Source organism: Stegastes partitus, unplaced genomic scaffold (assembly GCF_000690725.1).
Source record: "Stegastes partitus isolate 25-593 unplaced genomic scaffold, Stegastes_partitus-1.0.2 Scaffold1113, whole genome shotgun sequence".
Taxonomy (NCBI): Eukaryota; Metazoa; Chordata; class Actinopteri; family Pomacentridae; genus Stegastes; species Stegastes partitus.
The window spans coordinates 163,217-177,649 of NW_007578844.1; the positions used below are offsets into that span (position 1 = coordinate 163,217).

General features: G+C 42.7%; 1 protein-coding gene across 1 annotated transcript in view; it reads left to right on the top strand.

Moving 5' to 3' along the window:
* The first annotated feature begins 227 nt into the window (after window positions 1–227).
* Window positions 228–14,433, top strand: part of ncf4 (neutrophil cytosolic factor 4) — a 41,229-nt gene continuing 27,023 nt past the window's right edge. Inside the window, exons 1-5 of the mRNA XM_008296237.1 lie at window positions 228–419; window positions 824–908; window positions 983–1,142; window positions 9,434–9,504; window positions 10,208–10,335. Coding sequence (XP_008294459.1) covers window positions 391–419; window positions 824–908; window positions 983–1,142; window positions 9,434–9,504; window positions 10,208–10,335 — 473 coding nt within the window. The 5' untranslated portion in view covers window positions 228–390. The remainder of the gene's footprint in view (window positions 420–823; window positions 909–982; window positions 1,143–9,433; window positions 9,505–10,207; window positions 10,336–14,433) is intronic.

Sequence of the window (14,433 nt, forward strand, 5' to 3'; positions counted from 1 at the left end):
TCACAAACAAAACTACTCCATAATTTAGATGGACTGGCCCTTTACCAAATCTACAGTTTTTTGGACATGTCATCAGACTTGAGCCAGACGTGTTGCTTTAGTGACATTAATCACGTGTTTAATAAGTTATTGTCCCCGCCCTCACTGTAACATGTGCACGACAATGATCTAAAACGAGCGCACCGTCCGTTCATCCTACACGGGGAACTCTCGCTTCCTCTTGCGCATTTCCGCACTGTTGCGCCTCTAAGCTTTCCACAGACGCAGAGAGGCTGCGGTGCGCGACTGTCGTCTTCACTTCACCAGGAGCTCTGTAGGAAGAAGAGCTTTTCTCCGCGCAAAATCCGTAGTTTCTCCGTCCGTCTGCAGCCAAACACTGCGCTCAGCATCATGTCTCTGCAGCAGCTACGAGATGAAAGGTGAGCCTTAAAATCAGCTCCTAGTGAGTTTGCGTCAGGGACTGTGCGTAAAAACTGTCGTGAAAGTATCTGTAGCAAGCAGTGTGGATGTGCCTGTAGGGCTTTTAGGTCTTTCAGTTATAATATTTGGTTTATCATGAAGTTTTTTTCTCAGTTAAATGTAATAGGGTACTGAAACTACAGACTGGCTTTTTGCAGAAGTTTTGTGACTGCGGAGTTTCTTTCTGCTCTGTGGTGAAGAAGTTTAGGAAATTCCACTTTGTTTTGCATCAAGCACACATTAGAATAAGTCATGTTGGAGAGAAAACCCTCCTATGAAACCTTTGTTACTTTAATTGTGCTTTAAAATCTTTTTTAAGTGATAAAAGTTTCTGTAAAAATTCAAATTTTTCTGTGTTGCTCAGTGACTTTGATCAGCTCCCTCACAACATCCCGATCAGCGCCACTATTGCTGACATCGAGGAGAAGAAAGGCTTCATCGACTACTTTGTAAGTATGCTGTCCGACCAAACCACAATGTATGATCACTTTCTCTTTCATTCATGTCTCCGTTTGTCTGCCAGATGTTTGTGATCGAGGTGAAGACTAAAGGAGGGAGCAAGTACCTGATCTACAGGAGGTACAGGGAATTTTTCAACCTGCACCAGATCCTGGAGGACAGATACTCTCCCGACGACCCGGACAGACCCGGTCCAAACACCTGCGTCCTGCCCACTCTTCCAGGTGTGTGTGTGTGTGTGTGTGTGTTTGCAGCGCTGATAACTGCCGTGGTATGCAGCACGGTGTCAGATTTCACATTGTTCAGATGTGTGTTTGTCAGAGGCCTGCAGCTCAATGGGCGATTCACTACGCCGCCCTTTGATTCTGATGTCAGCCTCTCCGATTCTGACAAGCAGGAGGAAACCTCTGACCCGAGCTATAAGCAAACAGTCACACCCCATGATTTCCAGCTTTGTTAGGTTGCAGCATGATGCTTCTGCACCTGGCACTGGGTTAAACAAAAAGACAACTGAATTTGGAGTGAGTGGTTTGACAGACAAGTTAAACTTGGTTATAACTCTGCGGCATCTTCTGTTAATTCTATGCAAGTGTTTATGGTAAGATCTTGATTGTCAGAATTATAGATCAGGTATAGACAATATGTACAGTTGGAACCAGAAGTTTACATCCACTGTATAAAAAGACATAAAACCTTTTTTTCCTCACTGTCTGACATTAAATCAGACTAAACTTTTCCTGTTTTAGGTCAGTTAGAATTACCATAATTATTTCTATTTGCTGAATGCCAGAATAATGAGAGAATATTTTAATACTTTCTTCAAAGTCGGCAGAAGTTTACATCCACTAAGATGCCTTCAAACTATTTGGAACAGCCCAGATGATGATGTCATGGCCTTTAAACTTATAATAAGTTAATTGACAACATGTGAGTTAATTGGAGGCAAACCTGTGGATGTATTTTAAGTCACACCTCAAACACACTGCTTCCTTTTGTGACAACATGGAACATCTAAAGAAATCAGCCAAGATATCAGGAAGAGAACTGTGGACCTCCACCAGTCTGGTTCATCCTTGGACACAATTTCCAGAAGCCTGAAGGTTCCACATTGATCTGTTCAACTATTATACACAATTATAACCACCGTGGGAATGTCCAGCCATCATAGCGCTCAGGAAGGAGACGGGTTCTGTGTCCCTGAGATGAAGTGTTCTAGTTCAAATGTCCGAATCAACCCCAGAACAAAAGCTAAAGACCTTGTGAAGATGCTGCTGAAGCTGGTCAGAGAGTCATTATCCACAGTGAAACCAGTCCTGTACCGACATGGGCTGAAAGGATACTCAGAGAGGAAGAAGACATCACTCCAAAACAAAAACATAAAAAGCCAGATTACAGTTTGCAAATGCACACAGGGACAAAGACCTTCATGTCTGGAGACATGTCCTGTGGTCTGATGAAACTAAAACTGAACTGTTTGGCCTTAATGACCATCGTTACATTTGGAGGAAAAAGGAGGAAGCTTGAAGTCTGAGAACACCATCCCAACTGTGAAGCACGGGGGTGGCAGCATCATGTTGTGGGGGTGTTTTGCTGCAGGAGGGACTGGTGCACTTCACAGAATAGATGGCCTCATGAGGAAAGAAGATTATGTGGAAATATTGAAGCAGCATCTCAAGACATCAGCCAGGAAGTTAAAGCTTGGCTGTAAATGGGTCTTCAGATGGACAATGACCCTCAGCATACCGCCACATTAGTTACAGAGAGGCTTCAGGACAACAAAGTCAATGTTTTGGAGTGGCCATCACAAAGCTCTGATCTACAAACATTTGTGGGCAGAGTTGAAAAGGTGTGTGGAGCAAGGTGGCCAACAAACCTGACCCAGTTCCACCAGTTCTGTCAGGAGGAATGGACCAGAACTCTGTGAAACTATTGTGAGAAGCTTGTGGAAGAAACCCAAAACGTTTGACCCAAATCATACAGTTTAAAGGCAACGCTACCAAATACTGAGGAAACTTTTTATACAGTGGATGCAAACTTCTGGTTTTAACTGTATGTTCCATTGTCAAACATTGGATGCTTAACCATAATGACATTTGTAGTAATAATGACGGCAGCATTCATTGTTTTGTTGTTTGAGAACAGAGTGAAATCGACGGGTCCGCTGTAAACACCAGTTTGATGACAGTGATTCTGCTGAGTCAGTGCTCAGCTGCTGACTCACTACTGAGGGGAACTTTGTACTTTAGTGCCTCCTTTCTGCCTCGTCACTCCGTAACCTTCACCTTCAGATGCGTACTCGTTCTGCTCGGCTTCATGCATATGGAGAGGAGCAGACTGAGGTTTACGTGACAGCTGGCTGAATTTCCTCCCCGTGGCTGAAAGAAGTGAAACCCATCTGAACACGGTTTTAAAGGCATCTGCATCTGCTGCGTGTGTTGGACACGGAGTCAGTTCTGTCACTAAGTATTCAGCGTGGACTGAGGCACGATTGGATTTGCGTGATGAATTTAAAAACACATTAGCTGTAGATGAAATCAAAGAGGATATTGCGAAAAAATAATTACTGTTGTGGCCCTTAAGGATTTGATTACAATTTAATCCAGGTTTGGCGTGTACTCACACTCACACAATATGCAAATCCAATTGTATTTTAGCCACAAGGGTATAGCGGTGGCATATTTTAGGCACCTGTTGCTGCATAATAATGTCGCATTACAACTGTGGTTCTCCAGTGAGATATCTGCCAACTGAAGCATGACATCTGCTCTTAAAATATTGATTCAGTTGAATTTAAATGGGCTGAGGCTAAAACATTTGTTCTGTTGAACACAGTGAACCTCATTTTTTCTTCTTGTAAGGTCTTTTGAAATAATGCTCATGTTCTTTGACTCGCCTTTGAGCTGTTGTTGAGACGACCGTACTACAAAAGTATGATCCATAGCGTTTGACATTCAGAACAGTGAGGAAAGAGCAGATGGACAGAAGGACAGATGACTGCCACAGGGAAAGAAAAAGAGTCGAGATGAAGGGAAGGGCTTCAAGGAAGAGATGGGAGATGGAGAGTCATCCATTTTCAAGGGTCTTATCGTGGCCAGGCACTGTATGGGATGGCAACATGAGGAGAAGAAGACAACCCAAACACCCCTTTTCTATGGTAACTTCCTCTGTGTTAGCATCTTGCTCAGCTATTTTGAACATAAAGTATCTGCCACTTGATACCAAGATTCTTCAGAATCACTGACTCTCGTTGAAAGAAAAACATCTGGGGATAAACGTATCTTGGGCTGCAAGGTGGAGCGGTGGTTAGCACCATTGCCTCGCAGCTAGAAGGTCGCCAGTTCACGTGATCTTTCTGCGTGGAGTTTGCATGTTCTCCCCGTGCAGCGTGGGTTCTCTCCAGCTTCCTCCCACACAGTCCGAAGACATGTTGAGCAGTGTATAGATAATGGATGGATGGATGGATGGATGGATGGATGGATGGATGGATGGATGGTCCTCATGTCCTCCAATATCATGTTGTGAATGGCGACATGGTGACTAGAACCCGTCCGACACTGGATTTTCAGGCCCTTATCAATGTAGAAAGTATGAAATTCTAATATCAATATATTGGCCCACATTGAGGGAGAGTGTTGGGCTTTTTGTTTCATGTTCAAGCGACACATTTCACAAATCACTCAGTGAGTTATCGTGCAGACGTAGACTGGTGTCCAGGCCACTATCTGCTCAGTGCTACAAACTATGTGATGATGCTGCTTCTAAATCACCCCGGGCATCTTCTTCTGTTTTCCGGACAACATATACACCAATACCGACATATCTATGAAGGGTCGAGCTCGGCAAATAATGTGGGCCAGCCAATTTGTCAGTCAGGCTCTGATCCAGGTCGACTTCATGGAACCACATTTTTCTGTCCACGTGTAAACTGGGCTCCGCGACTAATGCCAGCATGCTGGTTGCTGCACCTCCCAGCTCATGACATCAGTCAGTAGGAAGTCATCTTTGGTCATACTTATTTTCAGTGTAGTTTAGGATTTCTTTAACGCTGTCCCGCCCACAGAGAAACTATCATGTGATGCAGTTTTATAGTGGGAGCGATTATACAGACAATCTGAACAGAGCAGCTGTCCAACATACTGCAGGACAGACTGACTCCCGCTTTCTGTTCCACCTGCCGGTCATAACTCTTGGCTTGTGATTCAACTCTGGCTTTTTGCTCATTCTGTAGCGTTTTTGTCTTTGTGTCTACTGAACCACTGGGAGGGTTAAAGTTTTAAAGATGAGCTAATGAGTAGACAGCAGGGGAGTTTTGATCATTTTTTCATTTTAAAGAATATGCATTATCTCTGGAAAATCCAGCGCTGTGAACTATTTCAAACACTGACATCTTCAGTGGATATCGTCTCACTTCTTGCAGCATATTGAATCCACTGGGAGCAGCGTTGTAGTATAAAGGTTTAAGTTGACAAGGAGCTGACTTACACGAGTCAGAAGAGAGAAGAAATACAACCAACAAAGCGGGTCTAGACATTTAATAATATATGGTCCGAGAAAGAGAAATCCATGCAAGTGAGCTGTTGTTTAAGAAGATTCAGCTTTGGGAAGAAACGCAGTCAAACAGAACCTTTAAGTTTGTCAGCGAGTGCAATAACGAGACAAACACTGAGTGATTGTTGAAGCTTAGAGAGAAGAAGGAGGCCTCACAAACTCTCTGAATTTCCCAAAAAAATTACTCTTTTCTTGTTGCACTGATAAAAGAACATAGATGATTATAAGAGCTAAGTTTTTCTCTGCTTTAGTCTTATTGAGTGTTTTGTTGTTCAGCCTTTGCTCCTCAGTCAACAGAAGACCAATCAAACCTTAAAATGAACCTAAAATCACTGCAAGACTTTCACCTGACAGCATACAGTACATTCAGGCCTCAGACGCCGGCCGTGCTGCCGTGTGACCGTGTTTGTCCTCTCGTCCTCGTCTGCCTGGTGGCTCCAGTTTTATTCAGCTCATTGTTTTCCCATAAGTCCGTCTGTCTGGGAGCGGCCGTCAGTGTCTGTATCGATCGTGGGAGGCTGGAAACCAACATCTGCACCAATAAAAGCCTGAAGGCTTTGAATGGGCGGCTCGGGCCATTGATTTGGGAGAGATGAGGACAGAGTGAGGCGTTTCTGTGAGTGTGTGTGTTACATACAGACAGAGAATCAAATTGCAGAGCACTGTAATCGTACTTAAGTTACATGCAGATGTATTTCAAATGAGTCATGGGCTTTAGTTTAGTTATCGACTTATAGTCTAACAAATTGAACACTAAATTTGCTTATTAGTCGGTGTTTTACATCTCTGAGTGTCATCTCAGCTGCTTCCTAAACAGTCACATTATGAAATCAACAGTAAAACGTTTTAAACTTTAAATGCCTTCCCATTATGAATCACATTCATGAAAGGCTTCTTATCTGTTAAAAACTATCATTTTTATGCTGCTGTGAGAATCTAAAAAACACTGACAGAACCGACTTCAGTGACCACACCAGGCTTTTACAGTAAAACACAGTCCTGACAGCTGTGATGGATCTCAGGACTCAACCTGAGGACGGCTTCTGTGTAACACATGATTTAACTGTGGCGTAAAAACTCAGACTGCTCACCTGTCTGCAGACCAGAAAAGAGTATGTTTGGGTTTTTTTTGCCATTCCACCCTGACTGATCCACGTCTCCACGTCAGAGATAATTTAAATTCTAACTAATAATGACCGCCGTTGTTCAGTGAATGTAAATCCGCACAAGTCTCTCTCTCTTTGGAGATGCTCATGAGAGCCCTGCTGCCGTCTGATGCTGTGGGTAATTAATAAACTCAGAGGAAAGACAAAGAGCTGGAAGCAACAAACTAAACTTCATCTCCTGTTAACATTTTGTAATAACACAGACTACTTTAATTTTTGATGAACCTCATTATTCTGACCTGCTACAATCTCCGTCTTCACAAAGTGGCTTTTTTTTTTTTATGGACATTTCAGTTTGTAATAGTCAGCGTGGCACAACTCAACAGACTTGAATGGCCTGTTTAACATACCGTATATGATGAGCTTGGAGGCTTTCTCTTATTTAGCTCTTTGGGAAACATGACAGTGCGAGGCAGAACCTGAAATTGCCGAAGAGTGAGTTAGCAACCGTGCACCAGCGTTGTAGGAATGTGTTCGTAAAACCACCAAAGCGCTGGAGCAAGTCGCTGAAACCTTGCTGTTGGCACCAGATGAAAAGACAGAGGAGCATAAAAGTTATTACAGCTGATCCTGAGGGGAAGGTTTGCACTAGAATGTCAGCCAACGTATCCTGTAGATGCAAAAATACTTGACTGAATCCGTCTAAATCTGGAAAGTCAACAGTCAAGGATCAGGAGAGGCAGTAGGGTTTGTCTTCTGGGGATCATGAATGTCTGTGCGGGGCTTTGTTGAGTTATTTCAGGCGCTGCTGTGCCAAAAGCTGGCAAGAAGAAAAGAGAAACTTAACGCGATCTTAAAAACACACACTTGGATGTACTCTGAATTTATGGCACCACCGCTGCTTGATTAAAGGGGAACGTCTACAGATTGGAGTCTTCATTAACCTGTCGGATCTGTTTAAACAAGGCTTCTGCTGTCTGATTTTGCTCCGGCCTGTCCTGCTTTATGCGTCTTCTTTCCTTAAAAGTGCAAAAAAAATACCGGAAGAGTGGCATTTATTTGACACATTGAGCGTGCGTCGTAGAGATGAACGTGTCTGTGATGGCAGCCTCTATGATACTCCACCTTTTTAGCAGTTACATAGCGGTGAACAAGTGGATTCGCTCCTTCGTATTCTTTATCTCATGCAGTCTGTCGTGATATGTATTCTGTGACCTTTTAAATAATAATAAAAAGCTACAAAATAGAGGTTAAATTTGTTCTCGACCGAAGCTTTTATTGTGGAAACGTCTCGCTGGACCTTAAGGCTGCGCTTCACATTGTCGCTTGCTATATTGGGAAAGTTCTACTTTTCTGCAAACTCTGATTTAGCATCTGCCACTGAGGAGTCTGCTGGATAATATTAGATCTGATGGGTTTAATTGCGGTGCCAGATCTCATCAGGATGGAAAGGGAATAAGAAAGACAGGGGGCGAGCGGAGGGAGGCGAGGGAGGATGGGTGATGGGCGTACGGGCAGATGGAAATAATGGAAAAGGATATAGGTCTGTCTGCTCGGAGTGAAGACATCCTGATGAATGAAAAGGAAGTAATTGAAAATGCCCTATTGTCCGAGTTAGTGTTTGTTTCTCCTATTTTTTTTACGTACTTCTCCTTTAATATTAGCTGCCTCTCATGTAAATGACATGTGCTTTTAATCGGACTGAATCCTACGTGGTGGTTTTCTGAGTCATGCATAATAGATGCAGCCAAGGTCAAGGTAGCACTGAACTCAATAACGCTGGAGGAGATGAAGAGAGGTGAGCGGATGAGTGAGTTATTCACCCAGTACGTGAGTAAATGAGTGAACTGAGTGATGGAGTGAGCGATCGTACTCCAGAGTGAATGAGATGAGAGGAATTGAGAGCGGTGTGGGGGGGGAGAGGGCTGAGTATTGTGGCTGAGGGTCATTAAGACTGTGCTAAATTTGATTTAACAGCAGCGTTATAGGCGGCCTTGGATGAATTGTTGGAGACTGATTTAGAGCGCTAAGAGTCTGAGCTGTGCCTCATCACTTTTTGACTGGACTCGGTGTGATATTAGGGATGAAGGGTAATATGTCCACGCTCTTAAGAAGCAAGTGTTTTTTGGAGGAGCGTTCGTCTGGTTTGGGACAAAATGAATAACCGCGTGATCTGGGGGTTGGATGGGGAAGTGTGTGTGTTTTATGGGGTGGGACTGAGGGCTGTGTATGACAGTCATCTTGTCTTTAGTTAGTACCATTTGTATTTTATAGTGTGAATTACGACCTCCCAATTGGCAGTGAATGGAAGCTACGGTAAATCTAACGCATCGCCTCTCCTGTGAGATGTTTTTGTGTGAGCGCAGCCATCAAAATAACATTTCTGATGCACATTTGACCACAATCACATTAATCCGAGGTGTGCAGACTGCTACACATGAGGAAAACATAAAAAAAACACCAAAATTAGATTCAATTTTACCAGATCAGTGAGATCTAAGAGAAAAAAAAAAAGTTTACATTTTCCTCTTAAAGACTCTAGTTCAGGGGTGTCGAACTCCGGTCCTCGAGGGCCGCTATCCTGCATGTTTTAGATGTTTCCCACTTCCAACACACCTGATTCAAATGATCAGCACATCATCAAGCTCTGCAGAAGCCTGATAACGATCCTGATCATTTGAATCAAGTGTGTTGGAAGAAGGAAACATCTAAAACTTGCAGGATTGCGGCCCTCGAGGACCGGAGTTCGACACCCCTGCTCTAGTTCATACTGCTAATGTGAATCCCCATATGCATATTTATAGTGTGTATGTGCTGCTTTTCCTGCATCCCTTTAATGGTCTAAACATGTTTCTCTGCAGGAAAAGTCTTCATTGGAAACAAGCAGGAGATCGCAGAGAGCAGAATCCCGGAGCTCAACACGTACATGAAGGTAATTTCATCCCATGCACAGTGCAGGCTTTTTTTTTTTTCATTTTCTGAAAAAGGAAAGAATTCTTGGCATGCTGGCGATCTTCTGCAGCGTGCAGCGCAGTAGCCTACAACTTGGTGGGCTGAACGATGCTGTAGGTGGATAAGCACTGACTCGGATATTTCAGCAGTAGTTTGCAGATGGAGCTCAACATGTAGGCGTTGCTGCTCTCTTCTGTTTGCTCTGCCCTGTGCCCACATCACGTCTGACTGACTGTAGTTGTGGGACTTTTGACATGTTTCGCTGTTGCTCCATCGCTAAAAACATGATCAGGTTCTCTTTCTCCCACTCACTCACTTCTCTTTTCTGCTTTAGTCTTTTTTTCCCGCAACCTACGTGGCTCTCGTTTTGCCACACTCTCTCGCCTTCGCCTGCCTTCTACTTGTAACGCATCTCGCTTCATCTCCTCTCGTTTCATCCGCTCCTTCCACCCCTCCAACTCGACTCTCCCACCACCCTACTTCTCTCTCTCCTCTTCCATCAAACTCCCACTCCCTCTCTACGCGTCTCTGGTCTCCACCGGCATCTCTAATCATCCACCCTGATTTCCCTCGTTTTGCATCTCCACCTTACTTCCCCGACCTCCACTTCAAATACCTCTCGTCCCATTCTGTTTCACTCCATCCAACATTCTCCCTCCCTCTCCCTCTCTGTCTCCTCTCAGAGGCTGCTGGGTCTGCCAACATGGCTTCTGCTTGACGAGGATCTCAGGATGTTTTTCTACCAAACGGACCAGGACAGTCAGCACCGACCGCGAGCCCTCAGGCGTCTCCGCCCACCTACACGCAAAGTGTAAGCCCCACTGTGCTCCCTGCTAACCAGAGATGGAATAACACTAACCAGTGAGCTGAACTGCTTCAGCTCCAGGTCAGATGTCACCGTGAAGGAAGTAATTTTCACATCACTTGCGATCGATTTGCAGGAGAAGCAGCTCTCAACACCAACACTATTTTTTTAATGAGCGTTTCATATCAGAGGAGATTGTTGTAGTTATATAAAGTGTTTGGTGGTGTAAAGGTCACAGCCTTAGTGGATCAGGTCTGAAGCCCCTGAATGACAAAAGAGGCTCATTGTTGGACTTTGAGAGCTTCTTTTGTGCCACAAATAGATTTTCTTTCATCTCTTTGATAATGTAAAGAAACCTGCAGGGTTAGAACGTGTCCTTAGTCTGCAAAACATCAGACGCCTTTTGATTAAAGGAAAAAAAAGCCTCCTTTATGTTTAAAACTCTGTCTAAATGATCATAATTAGTAATAATCTGGTGTCATTGGGCCTTTTAGGAGCAGCTTTAATGGAATAATGTGTTTTGAAGTTGGAGCGAACGGGTGCAGGGTTTGTGTGAAAATGGAGTTTGTCGGGGTCAAACGTCACGGTTCGAAGAAAGTCTCCAAAAAGCATCACAGATTTCTCTAAATGATTCAACTAGCTGTTGTCATCTGAAGGTATTAGGACTTCAGTGTCATCTCTATCGAGGTAGGTGTTGGTGACACAGCTGATCCGTTATACTTGTGCTTCATTCCTGTCGTCTCTTAATGTCTCATGCACTTGTGCACATTGCCTTGTGTAAGATAAAAGAGAAATATTTGAAAAAAGTCTAACTCAATGCCTCCTGTTAGCTCTGTGAATGAATACTGAAGGTCATTTAGACAGAAAATAGAGCAAATATATGACAATATGGAGATTAGGCATCTCTATCTAAGTGATGCTGGTGTACTTGTAGTATTACAGTATTATATTGTGTATATTGTGTAAAGTGCAATCAGCGTTTACATCGTTGCCCCCAAAAAGGAATATTTTACACATTACTTCTACCTGAGGGTTTTTAACTCTTAACCAAGCAGGTTTTTTTTGTTCTTGACACATTTTTAACCACTGTGGGCTCATTTTTCACTGCAATATAGAGTCATGCATCTCTATGGCAACAGCACAACCATGGCTAGAAGTAAAAAGCACTCAGAAATGTCTTCTGTACAGTATAACAAAGTTAGAATCTTATTTGCCAATATGGCCACAGGTGTGACCATCGCTGGAAAAAAAATGGTGGCACTAAATACTGTAGATGTGTTACTGCTTTGTTTTTCATTCTGCTCTGTGTAAACACAGCCTGCAGTTCATCTGAACATCCTCTGAGCTTTTCTTACAGCTGAGGCCGTCGTGGCTGCCTGGTTGTGCTGAGGAGCGCTTTTCTCTTTGCTTGTTTTGTGTATTTTTGTAGTTTGTTTTAGTCAAATCTTTAAACTAGACGCACAATACGACTCGGATGAAGTATTATCGTTTTAAGCTTAGATTTGGTTTCCTGGCTGTTTGAAAATGAAAAATCCTAACATCAGTTCTGTTTTTGCAGTATCTGGCTGTAAGAAATGGTGGAATTTGGTTTGGTTTTGAACACATTTCAGAGTGCTAAAAAAGTAAAGAAAGTAATTTGCTTTTGCATTGCTGTGCGACATGAGACGCAATTGTCTGTTAACAATATAATAATACACCTTACGGTCTATATCCTGATGAGGGGGACACACTGAAGATCGCTCTGATATGCTCCTTAGTGAAGTATCACCCCAAAGCCAAGAAAAAAAGACAATTACACGATTAAAACAAGTAGAAATTAATACCAGGATGGAGCTATAAAGAAGCGATGGTTAACTTTGCCTATAACTTGTTTCGGTGTTCACCAAAAGAAGAAAAGGTTTACTTCCTCCAGAGTAATACCTTATGAGGAGTTTAGCTCACACACCTATCCTGAGTGACTTTATTGGAAAGTGAACGAGTGATGAAGGTCGACGCCTCCTGAATGAGACAGAAATCTTGAGTTTTCAAGGACACATAAGCTGTTGAATCAAAACGCCTGATGTTCCGTCAGTGGGATTTATTTTAAATGACAAGGACGCCCTGAGAAGTGTTTGAAAAATACGACAGTTCCAACACTTTGTCTCAGCTCGCCCATGTAGGGGGGATCCTGCACAAGTCGTGTCCTCTCTAAACAGAAGATTCACCTTGAGTCCTCGTAAAGACAATTCAAAGACAATAATCAAAATTCATCATAGTTATTGGTGGTAAAATGTTCTCATAGAGTCTTCCAGAGGAGACTGTAACTCAAGGATACTTAACTGTATCTCATATATTATATTAATCAATTCATAGCAAATGGCTTTACAGTTGGATGGGACACAAAAGGCTCTGCTCTTTGAGGGGAGCTTTCAAAGCATCACCAATCTGTGAGTCTGCAGTGGAACGAATCACCCAAAACAAACACATGCATGAATATTATATCTTAAGAAACACGATTTGCCCGTCAGATGGAGGTTGGCGTGGCGAAGGGAGGCTGAAGATAAAAGGTGTGCAGTCAAGGAGAAACGTCAGGCGGTAATTACAAAGATGTAAAACTGCATGAATATAATTCTTCTAGTCAGCTGGTTGCTAAACAGCCAACTAATGAGTCACTGCTGTGCTTCAGTGAGGCTGCTGATCCGAGTCAGCACAACGCCGGCGCCGTGCCTGAACGACCGCAGAGCATCATTTTTTAATCGGAAAAGCTTGTACGGTGCCTAAAAATAAGTATTTATCTACATGTTTGAACAGAGGCGGTTTAATGACAACAAGGTGGATGCTGTAGAGTCGCCGTGTCTGAGCCCATTTGTGGCTGGACTTGATTAAGACCTTTCCCGACTTGCAATGGGGGAATACTTGCACTTTGCTAATTTTATCTTTTCTATTTTCAATTACTGACATTAATTTGGAGTCATCTGTTTTCACTTTGACATGAAAGAGTCTTTTGTTCTGTAAATTCTTGTCAAAAAAGCTAAATTATATTGATCCTAATTCAATGTTGAAAAGTACTATAATAGTTTTTATAAGCACTGTATACATTATATATATGCTTACATGTTGTTTTTATATTATATGACATAAATTAAAGATGGCAGTATTCCTTTAAACCACATGCTTGATGACCAAACGCATCCATTATGTGGAAATATGCAGCTACAGTGACTGCACTGGATAAAAAAGATAGCTATTGGAATTTAAATTTTAATTACTAATTTTAATAAATCACTATTCATTTTATGTAATATTAAAACTAGATGCATAAAGGTTAAGTAGCAGTTTGTCGTGTCCTGTACCAACAGAATGATTAAACACAACATGTAGATTTACAACCTCTTGGCCCAGTGACAGGTGAGACGGCTGCACAACAAGGCCTAAATAGTTCATGTCAAATCAAAACGAGGCTGTCCTGAGTTATGGCGTCCCAGCTGGCAGATAAGTGCCGCCTCAGTGCCTCTCGTCTTATCCTCGCATTCCTCCCTCTCATCGTGAATGGATGGAGCTAAGTAGCGGAGGCAAGGATACGTAAATTTGGCACTGAAAAAAAGGAAATCCATAGAGACTTATCACCCTTTTTACGGTCCACTTCCTCATGCATAACGGCTATCGAGTCGTCTGATTGGCCCATTTCTCCGTGGTCCGGTTACACCAGCAGGCGATGTGGTAAAGAGAGACTCTCTCAACAGGAAATTATGCAAAGTTTGACTATCATTACTTCCTCTGCTCTCGCGTCGACCTCCCTTTGTGTGGATGTACAGTACGATCGGTTTGTTACGTTGGGACACTCAGCCAACTGTGACATTTCCTCTCTTGAACGTTGCCACATATCTGATGCTCTGATCGTCTCGGAGACCAAATGTCATAAAGCATTCTGCAGTAAATTAAGTAGTTTTTCCCTGTAATGTGAAACAGCAGGGCCCGTTTCCTTGCTATGAAGAATTTCATTTTCATTTTCTATGCTTATTTAGTTACATGTAATGAGTTATTGTAAAAAGAAATAAACTTAGAATTGGTCTAAATCAGACATTTTTTTTTTCTTGAGTTAGAAAAATCAAATTTTTTTAATGT